At 68.0% G+C, this 21,797-nt stretch overlaps 2 protein-coding genes across 2 annotated transcripts in view; both read left to right on the forward strand.

Moving 5' to 3' along the window:
* Window positions 1–20,274, forward strand: part of PLEC (plectin) — an 80,709-nt gene extending 60,435 nt beyond the window's left edge. The window contains exons 21-34 of the mRNA XM_038760674.1: window positions 1,234–1,359; window positions 1,647–1,799; window positions 1,884–2,038; window positions 2,138–2,264; window positions 2,414–2,597; window positions 2,694–2,851; window positions 3,602–3,780; window positions 4,017–4,155; window positions 4,958–5,314; window positions 5,578–5,661; window positions 7,570–7,674; window positions 8,156–8,254; window positions 10,305–13,685; window positions 13,969–20,274. Of these exons, the coding sequence (XP_038616602.1) occupies window positions 1,234–1,359; window positions 1,647–1,799; window positions 1,884–2,038; window positions 2,138–2,264; window positions 2,414–2,597; window positions 2,694–2,851; window positions 3,602–3,780; window positions 4,017–4,155; window positions 4,958–5,314; window positions 5,578–5,661; window positions 7,570–7,674; window positions 8,156–8,254; window positions 10,305–13,685; window positions 13,969–20,274 (11,553 nt within the window). The remainder of the gene's footprint in view (window positions 1–1,233; window positions 1,360–1,646; window positions 1,800–1,883; window positions 2,039–2,137; window positions 2,265–2,413; window positions 2,598–2,693; window positions 2,852–3,601; window positions 3,781–4,016; window positions 4,156–4,957; window positions 5,315–5,577; window positions 5,662–7,569; window positions 7,675–8,155; window positions 8,255–10,304; window positions 13,686–13,968) is intronic.
* A 131-nt stretch (window positions 20,275–20,405) lies between these two features.
* LOC119940009 (microtubule-actin cross-linking factor 1-like) overlaps window positions 20,406–21,797 on the forward strand; it is a 53,676-nt gene continuing 52,284 nt past the window's right edge. Inside the window, exon 1 of the mRNA XM_038760083.1 lies at window positions 20,406–20,946. The gene's annotated coding sequence lies outside the window, so the exon portion shown is untranslated. The remainder of the gene's footprint in view (window positions 20,947–21,797) is intronic.

Below are 21,797 nucleotides of genomic sequence, written 5' to 3' on the forward strand. Positions count from 1 at the left end.
TCCCCCAGCGCTTAGAACAGTGCTTGGCACATAGTAAGCGCTTAACAAAGCACTGCTAGCCTGTGAGCCCGCTACTGGGTAGTGACCGCCTCTATATGTTACCAACCTGTACTTCCCAAGTGCTTAGTACAGTGCTCTGCACTCAGTAAGCGCTCAATAAATACGATTGAATGAAATGAATGAACAAATACCATCATTATTATTACAGGATAATCTGGTCCCAAATGGGGTTCACAGTGTAAGTAGAAGGGAGAGCAGGTACGGAATCCCCATTTTGCAGGTGAGGGAAATGAGGTCCAGAGAAGTTAAGTGACTTACCCAAGGTCACACAGCAGAAAAGTGTTGGAGGTGGGTTAAAACCCAGGTCCTTTGACACCCAAGGCCGTGCTCTTTCCACTAGGCCACTCTGCTTCCCGGTTGTAGCAGTCGTAGCGGTATTTGTTGAGCACCTATGGAACTCTGTGCGACAGAAGCGCAAAACACATTCCCTGTCCATAAGGAGCTTCCGCTCTTAATGGGGGAGGCAGGCATAAGAATATTTACAGACGGTGGCATCAGAATAAAGAAATGGAAAACTCAGAGACATGTATCCTCTCGTGCAGAGGGTGGGTATAAGTAAATGAATACGCGAGTGCGCTAAGCCATCTGAGCGGCATACATTTTCCTGCCCTGCTCCGGACCTAGTTCTTTTGGTCTCTGGGGAAATTTTCCTCTGGGTTTGGCGTGGCTCACACCAGCCACCCTGCACGACTGGGTCCAGACTGAATTTTCTCCTGCCTGAAGTTGTCTTGGCCTACATCTATTGATGATGATAATGGTATTTGTTAAGCGCTTACTATGTGCAAAGCACTGCTCTAAGCGCTGGAGGGGGATACAAGGTGATCAAGGTGTCCCACGTGGGGCTTACAGTCTTCATCCCCATTTTACAGATAGGGGAACTGAGGCTCTGAGAATTTAAGTGGCTTGCCCAAGGTCACACAGCAGACATGTGGCGGAGTCGGGATTCGAACCCATGACCTCTGACTCCAAAGCCCGTGCTCTTGCCACTGAGCCACGCTGCTTCTCACAAGTGCTTAGGCGGTGGTAATAATGAGGGCTCCTGGGCGGGCGGGCCCCAGCCCGGCCCCCAGCTGTTCTCCGACCGTTCCGTAGCGGCATTCCACGGGCCCGGAGAGGGGGTCCAGACAGGGAGCTGGCCCCGGGATCGCCCCTGACCCCCTCCTGTCTCCCCAGTTTTTCTCGGACGTGCGGGAGGCCGAGGAGCAGCTGCAGAAGCTGCAGGAGACCATCAGGAGGAAGTACGCGGTGGATCGGTCCATCACGGTGACCCGGCTGGAAGACCTGCTACAGGATGCCCAGGTGAGGCGGCTGACAGTGGCGGGGGGGCCCAGAGGGCAGGAGCCTCCTGCCCGTCTAGACTGGGAGCCCTTTTGTAGCCCACCAAGCCTAGTTGGGTGGCCCCGGCCCGGCTGCTAATCCCGTGGGCGTGATGGGAGCTGCTGTCCCTTCAGCATCCTTCCCTCCCCCCAGGGTCCCTTCTGGGGTTCTCCCTCTGGCCACCGAGGCCTTGGGTGGGCCTGGCCTCGGCGATACCCGGTGCCCTGCCCCTTCCTGGGTGCATCTCACGGCCTCTGTGTCCACCCCAGGACGAGAAGGAGCAGCTAGCCGAGTACAAGGGGCACCTCTCGGGGTTGGCCAAGCGAGCCAAAGCCATCGTCCAGCTGAAGCCGCGTAACCCGGCCCATCCCCTCCGTGGCCGGCTGCCCCTGCGGGCCGTGTGCGACTACAAGCAGGTGGAGGTGAGGAGGGGGGCCGCGTTCTGGGCCGGCGGAGGGGCCGCGCGGGGCTGGGGCTTGGCGCTGAGCTGTGGCCTGGACCCTCAGATGACCGTGCACAAGGGGGATGAATGCCAACTGGTGAGCCACGCCCAGCCGTCCCGCTGGAAGGTGGTGAGCAGCGGGGGAAGTGAAGCCGTGCTGCCTTCCGTCTGCTTCCTCATCCCCCCGCCCAACAAGGAGGCCCTGGATGCCGTCCACAGGTAGGGGCGGGGGGTTTGGACTTTGGGGGCCGGGGGGGAAGGAGCGTGCTGAAGGAGGGGGACGTGGCTGCTTCACACGCCGTGGTTTCCCCGCGCCAGGCTGGAGGGGCAGCATCAGGCCCTGGTGACCCTTTGGCACCAGCTGCATGTGGACATGAAGAGCCTCCTGTCCTGGCAGTGCGTGACCAGAGACATCCAGCTGATCCAATCCTGGTCCCTTGTCACGGTCAGTCCTGGGCCCATCTGCTCCCCTCACCCCCGCTCCGCGCACGCCTCCCTCGCCCAGCGGTCCGCTCTCACGACGGGCCCCCTCCCCAATGACCTGTCCCCCGTGACGGCCCCCCGCCCCACAACCAACCCCCTGGGCGTCCACAGTTCCGCACCCTGAAGCCGGAGGAGCAGCGCCAAGCTCTGCGCGGCCTGGACACCCACTACCAGACCTTCCTGCGGGACAGCCAGGACGCCAGCAACTTCCTCCCCGAGGACCGGCTGCAGCTGGAGCGGGATTACAACGCCTGCTCCCGCCACTACCAGCAGCTGCAGCTCAGCCTGGAGCAGGGTCAGCCGGGGAGGGACCGGTGGGACGGGACGGGGCAGGCAGGGCGGGCCCCGGGGGGTGGGGGCCGGGCTCTGACGCCAAGGGTCCGGCCTCCAGGTGAGCAGGACGAGTCTCTGTGCCAGCGGTACATCTCGGAGCTGAAGGACATCCGCCTGCAGCTGGAGGCCTGCGAGGCCCGGACCATCCACCGCATCCGCACGCCTCTGGAGAAGGAGCCTGCCCGCGAATGTGCCCAGCGCATCACCGAGCAGCAGGTGCGCTGCCGCCCCGGCCCCCGGGCACACCCCCGTCGGCCCTGGGGGCCTCTCCTGCAGGGTGGATCGTGTGCCCTCTGAGTGACGGGGACTGTGCCCGACCTGATTGGCGTGTATCTGTCCCAGCGCTTAGTACGGTGCCTGGCACGTAGCAAGAACTTAACAGATATCATAAAAAAAAACCCTCTAGCTCCAGTGGCCACCAGTCTGGCCAGTTGTGGCACAACTTACCCCACTGCCCCCTGATATCTTTCTCTTACTGACTGTATCTCTGATGCTGTCTGTCTGGGATGCTGACCATCTCTCTCTCTGACTGGACTCTCTCTCTCTGTCACCAATTGTCTGATACCGACTTTTAGACTGTGAGCCCACTCTTGGGTAGGGACTGTCTCTATGTTGCCAACTTGTACTTCCCAAGCGCTTAGTACAGTGCTGTGCACACAGTAAGCGCTCAATAAATACGATTGATGATGATGATGACTGTCTCTCTGACACCGACTCTTTGGCATTGACAGTCTCACTGATTGTCTCTCTCTCTCTGGGTTTCCTCTTCTGATGCCGACTGTCTCTCTGGGTCTCTTTCACTCCAACGTCGCCTGTCTCTCCGACTGTCTCTCTGGCACTGACTCTTGGACGTTGACCGCCTCTCTGACAGTGACCATCCTTCTCTCTCTCTCTCTCTGGCACCGGCTCTCCTTCTGGAGGCCCATCTGTGCCTCTGACCGTCTCTGCCTCTGTGTCCTTCTGCAGAAGGCCCAGGCGGAGCTGGAGGGGCTGGGACAGGGGGTGGCCCGGCTGGAGGCGCAGGCAGAGAAAGTGCTGGCCCAGCCAGAGCCCTCCTCCGGAGCCCCTGCCCTGCGCTCAGAGCTGGAGCTGACCCTCGTCAAGTTGGAGCAGGTGTGCAGTCTGTCAGCCATCTACCTGGAGAAGTGAGTATGTGCCCCTGCCCCCTGTGCCCCTGCCCGCTGTGCCCCTGCCCTGAGCCTCAGCCACAAACTCCTCACCTGCACTTCCCTACCCGCTCCGTTTCACCCGGCTTTCCTGGCCCTGTCCGGCCCGCCGCGGCTTTCCCGGCCCCGTCTGGCTCACCCTACTTTTCTGGCCCCTTCCGGCTCACCCCGACTTGCCCGGCCCCCTCCGGCTCACCCCCGCTGTCCCGCCCCAGGCTCAAGACCATCAGCCTGGTGATCCGCAGCACGCAGGGGGCTGAAGGACTGCTCCGGGGCTACGAGGAGCAGCTCAAAGATGTGCAGGTCGTGCCCGCCAACCTCCCGGACCTCGAAGCCAGCAAGGCGGAGCTCAAGGTGACCGGTTGGGGTCCAGCCGGGCGGGGTGCTGGGGATGGGTGGTCCGAGCCTCCCGTCCCCAATTCCCACCCGCCACTGCTCCGATTTCCTTCCCCCAGCCAGCCTGAAATTTTCCCCCAGCCCCCTCCATTCATTCATTCATTCATTCATTCATTCAATCGTATTTATTAATAATAATAATAATAATGGCATTTGTTAAGCGCTTACTATGTGCAACGCACTGTTCTAAGCGCTGGGGGGGGGATGCCACGTGATCAGGTTGTCCCACGTGGGGCTCGCAGTCTAATCCCCATTTTCCAGATGAGGGAACTGAGGCTCAGAGAAGTTAAGTGACTTGCCCAAGGTCGCACAGCAGACATTGAGCGCTTACTGTGTGCAGAGCACTGGACTAAGCGCTTGGGAAGTCCAAGTTGGCAACATAGAGAGACCATCCCTACCCAACAGCGGGCTCACGGGCTAGAAGGGGGAAACAAAACGTATTAACAAAATAAAATAAGAAGAATGAATGTGTACAAGTAAAATAGAGTAATAAATATGTACACACGTATATGCATATATACAGGGGCTGTGGGGAGGGGAAGGAGGTAAGGCGAGGGGGAGGAAGGAGGGGGCTCAGTCTGGGAAGGCCTCCTGGAGGAGGTGAGCTCTTTGAAGGGAGGAAGAGAGCTAGCTTGGCGCTTCTGCGGCTTCTGACGGTGGAGACCGTGCCGGGCGGCCCCTGGGTCCCCGAGCGGGGATGGGAGCGAGCGAGGCCGGGCGTCCCGGCTCCCCGCTGACGGCAGCGTCTCCCCGGGAGCAGAAGCTGCGGGGGCAGGTGGAGGCGCAGCAGCCGCTGTTCCAGGCGCTGGAGGACGAGGTCGGGGCAGCGCGCGAGGTCGGCGAGCGCCTGCAGCAGAGCCACGGCGAGCGGGACGCGGAGCTGGAGCGCTGGCGGGAGCGGGTGGCCCAGCTGCTGGAGCGCTGGCAGGGGGTCCTCGCCCAGATCGACCTGCGCCAGCGCGAGCTGGACCAGCTGGGCCGCCAGCTGCGCTATTTCCGCGACAGCGCCGACCCGCTCGGCTCCTGGATCCAGGACGCCAAGCGGCGGCAGGAGCAGATCCAGGCCGTGCCCCTCTCCGACAGCCGGGCCGTCCGCGAGCAGCTGCAGCAGGAGAAGGTGAAGAACGGCCGGCCGGCCGGGAGGGAGGATCGCGGGTGGGGCCGCGCCTGGGGCTGTGGGGAGCTCCCCCGTTGAGGGGTGGGCCGGGCAGGGGTTCGCCGAGGTGGAGGCGAGCCTTGGACCGGTGGGGGGGGGGACCCGTTCCTTGGTGGGGAGATTGGGAGCGTCTGGCTTCCAGGGGATCCGGGACGGGGCTGGGGACGGAGGAGCGGCGGGTATGGGGAGCTTTGCCGCGAGGCTCACGGGCTCTGGTTTTTCAGAAACTCCTGGAGGAGATCGAGCAGAACCGCGAGAAGGTGGATGAGTGTCAGAAATACGCCAAGCAGTACGTCAACGCCATCAAGGTGAGCCGGCCTTTCCCCGTCACCTGCCCCGCCACCAGCCCTGCCAACCTCAGGGAGTGCTTCCTGGACGCGTCCTGCAAGGGGCCGAAGCCTGGGAATGCCGCGGGGCTGGGGACTTGGGGGTGGGGAGGGGTCCGCCTCAGAGGGGAGATGGGGTTGGGGGTCCCGGGCCAGGCCGGATGGGCAGGCTGGATCTTGGCAGAACGGAGCGGGGAGTTGGGTGGCGGTGTGAGGGAGGTAGGGAACGCTTGGGGCTCAAGACAGGTTGGGCGGGAGGAGAATAAGGAGACTCGGTGGGGAGGAGGGATTGGGGAGACTCCGGAGGGGCTGAGGAAGGGTTGGGTGTCTACCCTTGGCAGCTGTGTGACTTTGGGCAAGGCACTTAACTTCTCCGTGCCCCAGCTACCTCATCTGTAAAATGGGGATTAAGACCGTGAGCCCCCCGTGGGACAACCTGATCACCTTGTAACCTCCCCAGCGCTTAGAACAGTGCTTTCCCCATAGTAAGCGCTTAATAAATGCCGTTATCATTATTATTATCACCCCACCCATCAGCACAGTGCTTGGCGTATAGTAAGCATTTAACAAATACCGTTATTGGTAGTAGTCTCATTATCATTATTTCTATAATTATTATCATCATGGGAGCAGTGGAGAAATGGGGCGTGGGGGTCGAAGGGGTCACCCAAGTTGGCTGGTCAGCGGCAACTGCTGGGCAGGAGCCGGGCTGGGGTGGGCAGAGGGAGTTCAGGTGAGAGAGTGCGGAGTCTGGGCAGAATCTGCAACAGTGAGGAAAGAGGTAGGAATGAATCTTGGAGTTGGGACAATCGTGTGGATTGTACTTCCCAAGTGCTTAGTACAGTGCTCTGCACATAGTAAGCGCTCAATAAATATGATTGATTGATTGATTGATTGATTGGAGGGCGGGAGAGCGGGGCAGGCGACGGGGCAAAAGAGACAGCGAGAACTCCAGGACCCCTCCCAGGGAAACCGGGACGGCGGGCCGGGACACAGGGCAGGGGCTGTGCTCGGATTCTCCTGGCATTGCCGCAAGCAGCTCTCTGGGGGCTTGTCGTGGGGGGGTCCCTCCCTGAGAACCCCCAGCCGTAGCCCAGTGGAAAGAGCCCGGGCTTGGGAGTCAGAGGTCGTGGGTTCTAATCCCGGCTCCGCCACTCATCTGCTCTGTGACCTCGGGCTGGTCGTTTAACTTCTCTGTGCCTCCGTTACCTCATCTGTAAAAATGGGCATTAAGAAAGTGAGCCCCACGTGGGACAACCTGATTGCCTTGTATTCATTCATTCATTCAATTGTATTTATTGAGCACTTACTGTGTGCAGAGTACCGTACTAAGCGCTTGGAAAGTACAATTCAGCAATCAAGAGAGGCAGTCCCTGCCCACACAGGGCTTACGGTCTAGAAGGGGGAAGACAGACATTAAACAAGTAAACAGGCATCAATATATATAGATAAAATTATAGATATGTACACATCAAAACCAGTATACAGGCATCAATATAAATGAATAGAATTAGACATATATACCTAAATGCATAAGTGCTGTATGGTAGGGAGAGGGGGGAAGAGGAAAGGGAGGGAGTTGAGGTGATGCAGATGGGAAGGGGAGCTGAGGAGAAAGGGGGCTTAATCTGGAAAGGCCTCTTGGAGGAGGTGAACCTTCAGCAGGGCTTCGAATGGAGGGGAAGAGTGATCTTTTGGCGGATTTGAGGAGGGAGAGCATTCCGGGACAGAGGTAGGGCGTGGGCCAGGGGTCGACCGTGGGCCTGGTGAGATCGAGGCACGGTGAGAAGGTTGCCTTGTATCTACCCCAGCGCTTAGTACAGTGCTTGGCACACGGTAAGCGCTTAACAAACATCATCGTTGTTATTCTTATGCTCCCTCCCTCCGCAGGACTATGAGCTGCAGCTGGTGACCTACAAGGCCCAGGTGGAACCTGTGGCTTCTCCGGCCAAGAAGCCCAAAGTCCAGTCTGTGTCTGACGGCGTCATCCAGGAGGTGAGGCCCTGTACCCGCCCTATCGGGGTGGAGGTCGCCCCGTTGGAGGGGGAAGGGAGGGAGGCTGGGCGGGGAGAGGGCCCCGGGGCTGCACCGGCTGAGCGCCGGAGATGGAGATGGATGCTCCAAAAAGCATCCTGTCTAGGCCTGCCAGAACACAGGGGCTCAGCCGGAAGGGGTCCCCGAGATTGACTGCTTCCGAGCAGTCGGCAGAGCCCGCTCCAGTCATCATCATCATCATCATCATCATCAATCGTATTTATTGAGCGCTTACTATGTGCAGAGCACTGTACTAAGCGCTTGGGAAGTACAAATTGGCAACACATAGAGACAGTCCCTACCCAACAGTGGGCTCACAGTCTCGTCTGAAGGAAGCCGGGATCCCGAGGGTCGGGGCTGGGGGGGTCCGGGGCCGGGGGCAGCCGTGGGAAGGGTCCTGTTTGGGGGAGGAGAGCTGACTCCGCCCCTCTGCCGTGTCCAGTACGTGGAGCTGCGCACCCAATACAGCGAGCTGACCACGCTGACCAGTCAGTACATCAAGTTCATCACCGAGACGCTGCGGCGCCTGGAGGAGGAAGAGGTATGGGCTGGGGGGTGCTGGCTGGAGGGGTGGGGGGAGCTCAGCCTAGTCTTCTCGCCCAGCAGAGAGGGATTTAATATTAACAATAACGATAATGGTATTTGTGAAGTGCTTACTCTGTGCCGGGCACTGTACTAAGCGTATTTAGCAGATCTGCGGGCCCAGGGCTCCCGCCCTCTTGCGTCCCTGCCTTCCCGTTTCCGCCCCGACACCCTGTCTCCGGGCAGAGTTAAGGGATGTCAGCTAGGCACGATCCGGGGCCCGGCCAGCCCAACTGGGGGTTCCCCCTCCCGAGCCCCAGCACCTCAACTCCGCCGTCCCCACCCGGTCGATGAGAGGGAAGAGGTGGCCCCCTCTCCCCCAGGCACTTAGTACGGCTCCTCCTGCTTCCCGTCCCGCCCGCGGCCCTGCCCGCCCCCTCCGGGGAGCTCTGCCGTCTCCTTTCTCCTGTCTCTTCTCTTCCAGCGCGTCCCCCCTCCCTGTGTGGTTCCTTCTCTCTAACTGTGGGGTTTGCTCTTGGACTCGCCGCTTGGCAGCTTGGTCTTGGGGGATGTGTGTGTGGTTTGGGATCTAATGGAGGGTTAAACCTCGGAATGACTGGCATTTCTGCAGCAGGTACTCCCCCGACGCATGCTCACCCCGCCCCTCCTCTCGGGGTCCCTCCCGGGGCCTCCTCTTCGCGTCGTCTCCCTCGGCATCCCGCCCCCCCACCCCAGCCACCCCTCCATCTTTCACTTCACCCAAATCAGCTCCTCCCACCCCGTCCCCCTCCGCTCTACCTCCCCTCCTGTCTCCCCCTTGCCCTCCCCGCCTTCTCCTTCTCCCCCTCCCCCTTACCTTCCAGCCCTCAGCTCCACCTGGCACCCGACGAGCCGCCTGGGCTCCCATCACCTACTCCCGCTCCCGTCTCCCTGCCCTCCCGGCGTTGGGGAGTTGGTCAGGGAGAAGGGACCTCCCGCCCTCCTCCCCGGAGGCTCCCAGAGGGTGGGAAGGAGGGGAGGGGGCTGGGGACAGGGCCGTTGAGGAGCTGTAAGGTAGCTTCAGGCACTTTGGCTCCAGGGAATCCAAGTGGCATCGCCCTTCTCGCCCCTGCTCCGCCCTCGCCTCTTCCTCTGCCCCATGCTGCTTCTTCCCACCTCATCCCGTCCTGGTCCCCGCCCTACCTCTGCCCTCTCCAAAGCTCTCCCCCACCTCATCCCGCCCCCGCCCCCGCCCCCCTGTCTGATCTGTCCCTGCCCTGGCACCTGCCGCTTTCCCCGCCCGGCCCCGCCTCTGCCCAGTCCCGCCAAGCCGTGCCCCGGTTGCCCGCGCCAGGGCCGGAAGCCTCTGGAGGGCTCTCGGTGCTTATCGCTGGCGGGGCCCAACGAGGCAGCTGGCGCGTTTACTCTGGGACTCCCTGGGGGACCTCGCCTTCTATCTGCTCCCCGCCGGGGTCCCGGCCAGCAGGGGCCGGGGAGGGGGCCCAGCCACCCGCGCCTCCGTCCCTCCGTCTGTCCGTCCGTCGTCTGATGGGGGTCGGGGCAGCGGGGAGCAGGCTGCTCTCGGGCTGTTCTGTGCGCATGGGCTCGGTGCACGCTGGGTCTGGGGGCGCAGAGGAGGGCCCGGAGCCGCCCGCCGTCCCGGTCTCCCTTGGCCTCCCATTTCGCCGCATCTTCCCTCCCTCCTCGCTCTTCCCGCCGCGTTCTGCGTTCTTCCCCCTTCCCTTGCCCTTCCTCGTCCTCGTCCTCCCCCTCTTTCCTCACCCCCCTCTCCTTCCCCCGTCCCCGTCCCGCTGTACCGAGTGAACCGTCGTGGTGCCGTGTCCCTCTTGTGTGCGCCGGGCCGGGGCCCGGCCTCCCGCCCCCGTCCGTCCTCCGGCGTCCGTGCGTCCCCGTCGCCCCGCCCGTGTGAGTCGTTGCCCCCCCGAAGCCCCCCCCGCCCCCGGCCTCCCCCGGCCCCACCGTTCACGTTGGTTTCTCTGTGATTCTCTCCCCCGTCTCCCCGCTCTCGCCCCCCCCCCCCCGCCGCCCCCCACCCGGGCCGCCCCGTCGGGCCCCGCCCCCCCGCCCAGAGAGCGGCGGAGAAGCTGAAGGCGGAGGAACGGCAGCGGCTGGCGGAGGTGGAGGCCCAGCTGGAGAAGCAGCGGCAGCTGGCCGAGGCCCACGCCCGGGCCAAGGCCCAGGCGGAGCACGAGGCCCAGGAGCTCCAGCGGCGCATGCAGGAGGAGGTGGCGCGGCGGCAGGTGGTGGCCGTGGACGCCGAGCACCAGAAGCTGAACATCCAGCAGGAGCTGCAGCAGCTGCGGCAGAACTCGGCCACGGAGATCCAGGCCAAGGCCCGGCAGGTGGAGGAGGCGGAGCGGAGCCGGGGGCGCGTCGAGGAGGAGATCCGGGCCGTGCGCCTGCAGCTGGAGGCCACGGAGCGGCAGCGGGCCGGGGCCGAGGCGGAGCTGCGGGCCCTGCGGGGCCGGGCGGAGGAGGCCGAGGGCCAGAAGAAGCAGGCGCAGGAGGAGGCGGAGCGGCTGCGCCGCCAGGTGCAGGAGGAGAGCCAGAAGAAGCGGCAGGCGGAGGAGGAGCTGCGCCTCAAGGTGCAGGCGGAGCAGGAGGCGGCGCGCGAGAAGCAGCGGGCCGTGCGGGCCCTGGAGGAGCTGCGCCTGCAGGCGGAGGAGGCGGAGCGGCGGCTGCGGCAGGCCGAGGCGGAGAAGGAGCGGCAGGTGCAGGTGGCCCAGGAGACGGCGCAGCGCAGCGCCGAGCTGGAGCTGCAGAGCAAGCGGATGTCCTTCGCCGAGAAGACGGCCCAGCTGGAGCTGAGCCTGCAGCAGGAGCACCTGACGGTGGCCCACCTGCAGGAGGAGGCGGAGCGGCTGAAGCAGCAGCAGGCCGAGGCGGCCCGCTTCCGCGAGGAGGCCGAGCGGGAGCTGGAGAAGTGGCGCCTCAAGGCCAACGAGGCCCTGCGGCTGCGGCTGCAGGCCGAGGAGGTGGCCCACCAGAAGAGCCTGGCCCAGGAGGAGGCGGAGAAGCAGAAGGAGGACGCCGAGCGCGAGGCCCGCCAGCGGGGCAAGGCGGAGGAGGCGGCCCTGCGGCAGAAGGAGCAGGCGGAGCAGGAGCTGGACAGGCAGCGCCGGCTGGCCGAGGGCACGGCCCAGCAGCGGCTGGCGGCCGAGCAGGAGCTGATCCGGCTCAAGGCGGAGACGGAGACCGGCGAGCAGCGGCGGCTGCTCCTGGAGGAGGAGCTGGGCCGGCTGAAGCTGGAGGTGGGCGAGGCGGCCCGGCGCCGGCGGGAGGCCGAGGAGGAGCTGGCCCGGGTGCGGGCCGAGATGGAGGTGCTCCTGCGCAGCAAGGCCCAGACGGAGGAGGAGTCGCGCTCCACCAGCGAGCGGTCCCGCCAGCGGCTGGAGGAGGAGGCGGCCCGCTTCCGCGAGCTGGCGGAGGAGGCGGCCCGCCTGCGGGCCCTGTCGGAGGAGGCCCAGCGGCAGCGGCAGCTGGCCGAGGAGGAGGGGGCCCGGCAGCGGGCCGAGGCGGAGCGCATCCTGCAGGAGAAGCTGGCGGCCGTCAACGAGGCCACGCGGCTCAAGGCCGAGGCGGAGATCGCCCTGAAGGAGAAGGAGGCGGAGAACGAGCGCCTGCGGCGGCTGGCCGAGGACGAGGCCTACCAGCGGCGGCTGCTGGAGGAGCAGGCGGCCCAGCACAAGGCCGCCATCGAGGAGAAGATCGCGCAGCTCCGCCGGGCCTCGGAGAGCGAGCTGGAGCGGCAGAAGGGCCTGGTGGAGGACACCCTGAGGCAGCGGCGGGCCGTGGAGGAGGAGATCCGCGGGCTCAAGGCCGACTTCGAGCGGGCCTCGGCCGGCAAGGCGGAGCTGGAGCTGGAGCTGGGCCGCATCAAGGGCAGCGCCGAGGAGAGCCAGCGCAGCCGGGAGCGGGCGGAGCGCGAGGCCGAGAAGCAGCGGCAGCTGGCCCTGGAGGAGGAGCGGCGGCGCCGCGAGGCCGAGGACCGGGTGCGGGAGAGCCTGGCGGCCGAGGAGGAGGCCGGGCGGCAGCGCCAGGCCGCCCTGGAGGAGCTGGACCGCCTGCGGGCCAAGGTGGAGGAGGCCCGGCGCCAGAAGGAGCTGGCCGAGGAGGAGTCGGCCCGGCAGATCCAGCTGGCCCGGGAGGCGGCCCAGAAGCGGCTCCGGGCCGAGGAGAAGGCCCGCGAGGCGGCCGTGCAGCAGAAGGAGCAGGAGCTGCTGCAGAGCCGCCAGCAGGAGCAGAGCGCCCTGGGCCGGCTGCGGGACGAGGCGGACGCGGCCCGGCGGGCGGCCGACGAGGCGGAGGAGGCCCGGGAGCGGGCCGAGCGGGAGGCGGCCCTGTCGCGCCAGCAGGTGGAGGCGGCCGAGCGGCTGAAGCGGCAGGCCGAGGCCCAGGCCCAGGCCCGGGCCGAGGCCCGGGAGGCCGCCGAGCGGCTGCGCAAGGAGGCCGAGGAGGAGGCGGCCCGGCGGGCCCAGGCGGAGCAGGCGGCCCTGCGGCAGAAGCAGGCGGCCGACGCCGAGATGGAGCGGCACAAGACGTTCGCCGAGCAGACCCTGCGGCAGAAGGCGCAGGTGGAGCAGGAGCTGACCAAGGTGAGGCTCCGCCTGGAGGAGACGGACCACCAGAAGGGCATCCTGGACGAGGAGCTGCGGCGCCTCAAGGCCGAGGTCACGGACGCCGCCCGCCAGCGGGCCCAGGCCGAGGAGGAGCTCTTCAAGGTCAAGGTCCAGATGGAGGAGCTGGGCAAGCTCAAGGCGCGCATCGAGGAGGAGAACAAGGCCCTGATCCTCAAGGACCAGGACAGCACGCAGAAGATCCTGCTGGAGGAGGCGGAGAAGATGAAGCGGGTGGCCGAGGAGGCCGCCCGCCTCAGCGTGGAGGCCCAGGAGGCCGCCCGCCTGCGCCAGCTGGCCGAGGACGACCTGGCCCAGCAGCGGGCCCTGGCCGAGAGGATGCTGAAGGAGAAGATGCAGGCCGTGCAGGAGGCCTCGCGCCTCCAGGCCCAGGCCGACCTGCTCCACCGGCAGAAGGAGCTGGCCCAGGAGCAGGCCGAGCGGCTCCGCGAGGACAAGGAGCAGATGCGGCAGCGGCTGGCCGAGGAGACCGAGGGCTTCCAGAGGACCCTGGAGGCCGAGCGGCGCCGGCAGCTGGAGATGAGCGCCGAGGCCGAGCGGCTCCAGCTGCGCGTCACCGAGATGAGCCTGGCCCAGGCCCGGGCCGAGGAGGAGGCCGAGAGGTTCAAGAAGCAGGCCGAGGAGATCGGGGCCAAGCTGCACAGCACCGAGCTGGCCACCCGAGAGAAGGTCACCCGGGTCCAGACGCTGGAGATCCAGCGCCAGCAGAGCGACCGGGACGCCGACCGGCTCAAGGAGGCCATCGCCGAGCTGGAGCTGGAGAAGGACAAGCTCAAGCGGGAGGCCGAGCTGCTGCAGCGCAAGGCGGAAGAGGTACCCCCTCTCCTCTCCTCTCCTCTCCTCTCCTCTCCTCTCCTCTCCTCTCTTCTCTTCGGCCCGCCGCGGCCCTCTTCTCCTCTCTCCTTCTCGCTTGGCGTTGCGGGGCGCGGGGGCGGCGGGGGCGGCGGGGGGTCGGTCTCCCGCCCGAGCGTCCCCCCCCAGCCCCCGGAGCCGTCCGCGGACGGGTCCCCGCCCCGGGAGCCCCCCACCCCGGGAGCGCGGGGGCGACGGGGGGAGCCGGGCCCTGACCCGCCGCCCGTCTCTCTCGCCGTTCCAGATGCAGACGGTCCAGAAGGAGCAGCTGCTCCACGAGACCCAGGCGCTCCAGCAGACCTTCCTGACGGAGAAGGACAGCCTGCTGAAGAAGGAGCGGTTCATCGAGGAGGAGAAGGCCAAGCTGGAGAAGCTGTTCGAGGACGAGGTCCGCAAGGCCCGGCAGCTGAAGGCCGAGCAGGAGCGGCAGCAGGAGCAGATGGAGCGGGAGAAGCGGGAGCTGCTGGCCAGCATGGACGAGGCCCGGCGGCGGCAGGAGGAGGCGGAGGGCAGCGTCCGGCGGCAGCAGGAGGAGCTGCGGCAGCTGGAGCAGCGGCGCCGGGAGCAGGAGCGGCTCCTGGCCGACGAGAACCGGAAGCTGCGGGAGAAGCTGGAGCGGCTGGAGGAGGAGCACCGGGCGGCCCTGGCCCAGACCCGGGAGGTCACCATCCAGACGGAGGAGCGGCCGGCCCCGGCCCGGGCCCTGCCCAACGGGCGCCCCGCCGCCGACGGGGGCCCGGCCCAGAACGGGGAGGCGGGGCCGCCGGCCTTCGACGGCCTGCGCCGGAAGGTGCCGGCCGAGGAGCTGGCCGAGGCCGGCGTCCTGAGCGGCGAGGACCTGGCCCGGCTGGCCACCGGCGCCCTGACGGTGGCGGAGCTGGCCCAGCGGGAGGACGTGAGCACCTGCCTGCGGGGCCGCAGCTGCGTCGCCGGGCTGCTCCTGGAGCCCGCCGGCGAGAGGCTGAGCGTCTACGAGGCCATGAAGCGGCGGCTGCTCAGCCCCGGCACGGCCCTCGTCCTGCTGGAGGCCCAGGCCGCCTCCGGCTTCGTCGTCGACCCCGTGGGCAACAGGAGGCTGTCGGTCAGCGAGGCCGTGAAGGAGGGCGTCGTCGGCCCCGAGCTGCACAGCAAGCTGCTGTCGGCCGAGCGGGCGGTCACGGGCTACCGGGACCCCTACACCGGCGACAGGATCTCCCTGTTCCAGGCCATGGCCAAGGACCTGGTGGTCCGCGACCACGCGGTCCGCCTGCTGGAGGCCCAGATCGCCACGGGCGGCGTCATCGACCCCGTGGGCAGCCACCGCCTGCCCGTGGAGGCGGCCTGCCGGCGCGGCCACCTGGACGAGGAGCTGGCGGCCGCCCTGGCCGACCCCGCCGACGACACCAAGGGCTTCTTCGACCCCAACACCCAGGAGAACCTCACCTACCGGCAGCTGCTGGACCGCTGCGTCTCCGACCCGGAGACCGGGCTCCGGCTCCTGCCGCTCCGGGACGGGGCGGCCGGCGGCGGGGAGCTGGCCTGCACGGACCGGGAGGCCCGGGACGTCCTCCGGAAGGCCACCGTGTCGGCGCCCTTCGGCCGCTTCCGGGACAGGACGGTCACCCTCTGGGAGATCATCAACTCCGAGTACTTCACCGAGGCCCAGAGGCGGGACCTGCTCCGCCAGTACCGGACGGGAAAGATCACCGTGGAGAAGATCATCAAGATCGTCATCACCGTGGTGGAGGAGCAGGAGAAGAAGGGCCAGCTGTGCTTCCAGGGCCTGCGGGCCCCGGTCCCGGCCGCCGAGCTGCTGGAGAGCCGGGTCCTCGACCCGGCCCTCTACCGCCAGCTGTGCCAGGGCGAGCGGACGGTGCCGGAGGTGGCGGAGCTGGAGGCGGTCAGGCGGGCCCTGCGCGGGGCCGACGCCGTGGCGGGCGTGCGGCTGGAGGCCACGGGCCGGACCCTCACCCTCTACGAGGCCCTGAGGGAGGAGCTGCTGAAGCCCGAGACGGCCCTGGCCCTGCTGGAGGCCCAGGCGGGCACCGGCCACCTGATCGACCCCCTGGAGAACGCCAGGCTGACGGTGGACGAGGCCGTGCGGGCCGGCCTGGTGGGGCCCGAGCTGCACGAGAGGCTGCTGTCGGCCGAGCGGGCCGTGACCGGCTACCGGGACCCCTACAGCGGGCAGACGGTCTCCCTCTTCCAGGCCCTGCGGAAGGGGCTGATCCCCGGGGACCAGGGCCGGCGGCTCCTGGCCGCCCAGCTGGCCACCGGCGGCATCGTCGACCCCGGCCGCAGCCACCGGGTCCCCGCCGAGGTGGCCTGCGGGCGGGGCCTCCTGGACGAGGAGACCGGCCGGGCCCTGGGGGCCCCCGACGGGGAGGCCCGGGCCTTCCCGGACCCCGAGACCCAGGAGCCCGCGACCTACGGCCAGCTGCGGGAGAGGTGCCGGGCCGACGAGCGGACGGGCCTCCTCCTGCTGCCCCTGTCGGAGGCGGCCATCCGCGCCCAGCGGGAAGAGCTCTACACCGACCGGCAGGCCCGGGAGGCGCTGGAGAAGGCCACCGTCCAGGTCCCGGCCGGGAGCCTGAAGGGCCGGACGGTCGCGGTCTGGGAGCTGATCAACTCGGAGTACTTCTCCGAGGAGCAGCGGCGGGAGCTCGTCCGGCAGTACCGGACGGGCAAGGTCACCGTGGAGAAGATCATCAAGATCGTCGTCACCATCCTGGAGGAGACCGAGACCCGGCGGCAGGAGAGGCTGACCTTCAGCGGCCTGCGGGCCCCGGTGGCGGCCAGCGAGCTCCTGGAGGCCGGGGTCATCAGCCGGGCCCAGTTCGAGCGGCTCCAGGAGGGGGCCGCCACCGTGCAGGAGATCGCCGAGGCGGAGCCGGTCCGGCGGCTCCTCCGGGGCGGGGGCGCCGTGGCCGGCGTCGCCCTGGAGGGCGGCGGGGAGAAGCTGGCCCTCTACGAGGCCATGCGGCGGAAGCTCCTGCGGCCCGAAACGGCCGAGGCCCTGCTGGAGGCCCAGGCGGCCACGGGCTTCATCCTGGACCCCGTGAAGAACCAGAGGCTGTACGTGCACGAGGCCGTCAAGGCCGGCGTGGTGGGGCCGGAGCTGCACGAGCGGCTGCTGTCGGCCGAGAAGGCCGTGACGGGCTACCGGGACCCCTACTCGGGCAGCACCGTCTCCCTCTTCGAGGCCATGCGCAAGGGCCTGGTCCTCCGGGAGCAGGGGCTGCGGCTGCTCGAGGCCCAGGTGGCCACGGGCGGCGTGGTCGACCCCGTGCGCAGCCACCGCCTGCCCCCGGAGGCGGCCTACCGGCGCGGCTGCCTGGACGAGGAGCTGGCCGCCGCCCTGGCCGCCCCCGCGGACGAGGCCCGGGGCTTCCGGGACCCCAACACCCGGGAGCGGCTCACCTACCGGCAGCTGCTGGACCGCTGCGCCCCCGACCCGGAGACGGGGCTCCTCCTCCTGCCGCTCCGGGGGCCCGAGCCGGGGCCCGAGGGGGCGGAGGAGGCGGCCGCCCCCGTCTACACGGAAGAGGAGACCCGCAGGGCGTTCGAGGAGACGCGGATCGAGATCCCCGGCGGCGGCGGCGGCGGCGGCGGCGGCGACGGCGGCGCCCCCGCCCCGTCCTCCATGTCCCTGTGGGAGGTGATGCAGTCGGACCTGATCCCCGCCGAGCAGCGGGAGCGCCTCCTGGAAGACTACCGGGCGGGGAAGGTGACCAAGGAGCGCATGATCATCATCATCATCGAGATCATCGAGAAGACCGAGATCATCCGGCAGCAGGGCCTCCACTCGTACGACTACGTCCGCCGGCGCCTCACCGCCGAGGACCTGGCCGAGGCCCGCGTCATCTCCCCGGAGGCCCTGGGCCTGGTGCGGGCCGGGACCAAGACCCTGCAGGAGGTCCTGGAGGCGGAGGGCGCCTGGCGCTACCTGTACGGGAGCGGCTGCGTGGCCGGCGTCCACCCGCCCGGCTCCAAGCAGAAGCTGAGCGTCTACCAGGCCCTGAAGAAGGGGCTGGTGAGCCCCGAGGTGGCCCGCGCCCTGCTGGAGGCCCAGGCGGCCACCGGCTTCCTCATCGACCCGGCCCGGGGCGAGCGGCTGACGGTGGACGAGGCGGTGCGGAAGGGCCTGGTGGGGCCCGAGCTGCACGACCGCCTGCTGGCCGCCGAGCGGGCCGTGACGGGCTACCGGGACCCGTACAGCGAGCAGACGGTCTCCCTCTTCCAGGCCATGAAGAAGGAGCTGGTCCCGGAGGAGGAGGCGCTGCGGCTCCTGGACGCCCAGCTGGCCACCGGCGGCATCGTGGACCCGCGCCTGGGCTGCCACCTCCCGCCGGAGACGGCCCTCCAGCGGGGCTACCTGAACCGGGAGACGCTGGAGCGGCTGTCGGAGCCCAGCGAGGTGCGCGCCTACACGGACCCCTCCACGGAGGAGAGGCTGAGCTACACCCAGCTGCTGCGGCGCTGCCGGCCGGACGAGAGCGGCGGCCGCTCCCCGCCGCTGCTCCTGCTGCCCCTCTCGGACGGCCGCCGGCTGACCTTCCGGGGCCTGCGGAAGCAGATCACGGTGGAGGAGCTGGTCCGCTCCCAGGTCCTGGACGAGGCCACGGCCCTGCAGCTGCAGGGGGGGCTGACCTCCGTGGAGGAGGTGGCCCGGGGCCTGCAGAGGTTCCTGGAGGGCACCAGCTGCATCGCCGGCGTCCTGGTGGACGCCACCAAGGAGCGGCTCTCCGTCTACCAGGCCATGAAGAAGGGCATCATCCGGCCGGGGACGGCCTTCGAGCTGCTGGAGGCCCAGGCGGCCACGGGCTACGTCATCGACCCCATCAAGGGCCTCAAGCTGACCGTGGAGGAGGCCGTGCGCATGGGCATCGTGGGCCCCGAGTTCAAGGACAAGCTGCTGTCGGCCGAGCGGGCCGTGACCGGCTACCGGGACCCCTACTCGGGGAAGCTCATCTCCCTCTTCCAGGCCATGAAGAAGGGCCTGATCCTCAAGGACCACGGCATCCGGCTCCTGGAGGCCCAGATCGCCACGGGGGGCATCATCGACCCCGAGGAGAGCCACCGGCTGCCCGTGGAGGTGGCCTACAAGCGCGGCCTCTTCGACGAGGAGATGAACGCGATCCTGGCCGACCCCTCGGACGACACCAAGGGCTTCTTCGACCCCAACACCGAGGAGAACCTCACCTACCTGCAGCTGATGGAGCACTGCGTCACCGACCCGGACACGGGCCTCTGCCTCCTGCCCCTCAGGGAGAAGAAGCGGGAGCGCAAGACCTCCTCCAAGTCCTCGGTCCGCAAGCGGCGGGTCGTCATCGTGGACCCCGAGACGGGCAAGGAGATGTCCGTCTACGAGGCCTACCGCAAGGGCCTCATCGACCACCAGACCTACCTGGAGCTGTCCGAGCAGGAGTGCGAGTGGGAGGAGATCACCACCTCCTCCTCGGACGGCGTGGTCAAGTCCATGATCATCGACCGGCGCTCGGGCCGGCAGTACGACATCGACGACGCCCTCGCCAAGAGCCTGATCGATCGCTCGGCCCTGGACCAGTACCGCGCCGGCGCCCTCTCCATCACCGAGTTCGCCGACATGCTCTCGGGCACGGCGGGCGGCTTCCGGTCCCGCTCCTCCTCCGTGGGCTCCTCCTCCTCCGCCGCCTCCTCCTCCTACTCCCCCGCCGCCGGCCCCGCCGCCGCCCGGGCCCCGCTCTCCTCCTGGGCGGACCCGGCCGAGGAGACGGGGCCCGTGGCGGGCATCCTGGACACGGACACCCTGGAGAAGGTGTCCGTCACCGAGGCCATGCACCGCAACCTGCTGGACAACATCACGGGCCAGCGGCTGCTGGAGGCCCAGGCCTGCACGGGGGGCATCGTGGACCCCGTCACCGGGGAGCGCTGCCCGGTGGCCGACGCCGTCGGCAAGGGCCTCGTGGACAAGGTCATGGTGGACCGGATCAACCTGGCCCAGAAGGCCTTCTACGGCTTCGAGGACCCGCGGACCAAGACCAAGATGTCGGCCGCCCAGGCCCTGAAGAAGGGCTGGCTCTACTACGAGGCCGGCCAGCGCTTCCTGGAGGTGCAGTATCTGACGGGGGGCCTGGTGGAGCCCGACACCCCCGGCCGCGTGGCCCTGGACGACGCCCTGCAGCGGGGCACCGTGGACGCCCGCACGGCCCAGAAGCTGCGCGACGTCAGCGCCTACGCCAAGTACCTGACCTGCCCCAAGACCAAGCTGAAGATCTCCTACAAGGACGCCCTGGACCGCAGCATGACGGAGGAGGGCACGGGCCTGCGCCTGCTGGAGGCCTCGTCCCAGTCCAGCAAGGGCTACTACAGCCCCTACAGCGTCAGCGGGGCGGGCTCCGCCGCCGGCTCCCGGACCGGCTCCCGCCCCGGCTCCCGGACCGGCTCCCGGCGCGGCAGCTTCGACGCCACCGGCTCCGGCTTCTCCGTGACCTTCTCCTCTTCCTCCTACTCCTCCGCGGGCTACGGCCGCCGCTACGCCTCCGCGGGGCCCCAGGGCGGGCCGGAGGCCGGCCGGCTCCTGGCGCCTTGAGCGGCCCGGCCGGGCGCCGCCGGGGCCGGGGCCCGGCGCCGCCCCCCGCCCCCGCTCCCCGTTCCCCCGCCGACGGCCCCCGCCGAGGCCGCCCCCCGGCCTCGCCCCCGCCCGCCCCCCCGCCCTGCATGTGGCCAGGCTTACCGGCGGAGCGGCCGGTACCTCCGTTTTCGTTCTTTCTTCCTCTCTTCTTTCGCCGTCCTGAAAGACTCCTTCCAAAGCGGTGCCTCAAGTTCAACCAAAAAGACGAGACTGATACGTTAATGTATATCTGCCCTCCTGACGACGGTTTGTATAGCGAGAAGGGAGCGCCGGGCACGCCCCCCGCCCGCCTCCCCGCCCAGGAGATTCTCCCGTCAGCCCGCCGCCCCCTCCGCCGGCCCGCGGGGTCGGGCCACTCCGGCCCCGCCAGCTCGACGGCCCTCTGGACCCCGCGCCTCCGGCCCGGCCCGTCACTCCGCCCGCGCCCGGCCTCCGGTCCGAGGGAAGAGGGCAGCCCCAAGTCTTCCACCTGGATGCCGAGACCGCCCCGTCTGGACCTCCCCCGGCCCCCCGCGCCCCTCCACGGCGACACCCGGACTGTCCGGCCCGGCCCCTGCCCGGGCCGTGCGGGGGAACCGCTCCCCGGCCTTGGGACCCCGGGGGCCTCGTCACGAGGACACCGCTGGGCCCGTAAGTGCATGTCCAGCTTTGCGCTCCGTGCCCGAGTGACCGGGCCTCGGCCTGCTGCCGCCGGCCACCCCTTGGCCCTGCCTGCCCGCCCGCCCGCCCGCTCGCCCGGCCTCCCTCCGCCGCACGCTCCGTCGGCCGGGCCTGCTCCCGCGCCGGCCGGAGGGGTGGGGGGAGGCGGGCGGTGTCGCTCGCTTGGCGGGATGGCCTGGGTGTCTCCCCGAGGTGGGGATGCTCCCTGCCTGAATGCTCCGCTCTGGCCCCCTCTCCGCTTCTCTCTCTCCTGACTGCCGGCCCCGGGGTCTCCGCCACCCCTCCTGCAGGTGGCCCTGACCCCCTGGGGGAGTCACGAGGCCGGGCCCTCCATCAGCTCCTCGGCGGGGCTTCCTGGGAATGGAGACGGGCTCCCCCCCCTCCCGCCCCCGCCGCCTTTTCCAGCCTTGCCCCTTACGAGGCCGGGGGAGGGAGAGGTGGGGAAAGGAGAGGAGAGAGTGTGCGGGCCCGCCCTCGTGCAAGTGTGTGTGGGTGCGCACACTCACGTGAGCGCCTCATATATGTGTGTCCTTGTGTGCGTGTGTGGGCGTGTATGAGCGTGAGAAGCCCTAGCAGCCTTGGTCTCCTTGTCCAGAATCTCTTCGGCATCTCACTGAGGGTACTTGGCTGAGCAGTCCCTCACCCGTACTTTCCGTCGCGGAGTCTCCCTGGCCGGCCCTCCTGTGCCTTCTTCAGCCTCCCTCTCCCGCATCCTCCCGTCCCATCTTCTATCCCCGAGGACCCCCGCGGGAGCTCCCGGGGTGCCCACATCCCCCTGAGAGGAGCAGGACGGAATGTCTGTGCCGTTCTGGCCTCGGGGA

Source organism: Tachyglossus aculeatus, chromosome 18 (genome assembly GCF_015852505.1).
Source record: "Tachyglossus aculeatus isolate mTacAcu1 chromosome 18, mTacAcu1.pri, whole genome shotgun sequence".
In the NCBI taxonomy this organism is placed as follows: domain Eukaryota; kingdom Metazoa; phylum Chordata; class Mammalia; order Monotremata; family Tachyglossidae; genus Tachyglossus; species Tachyglossus aculeatus.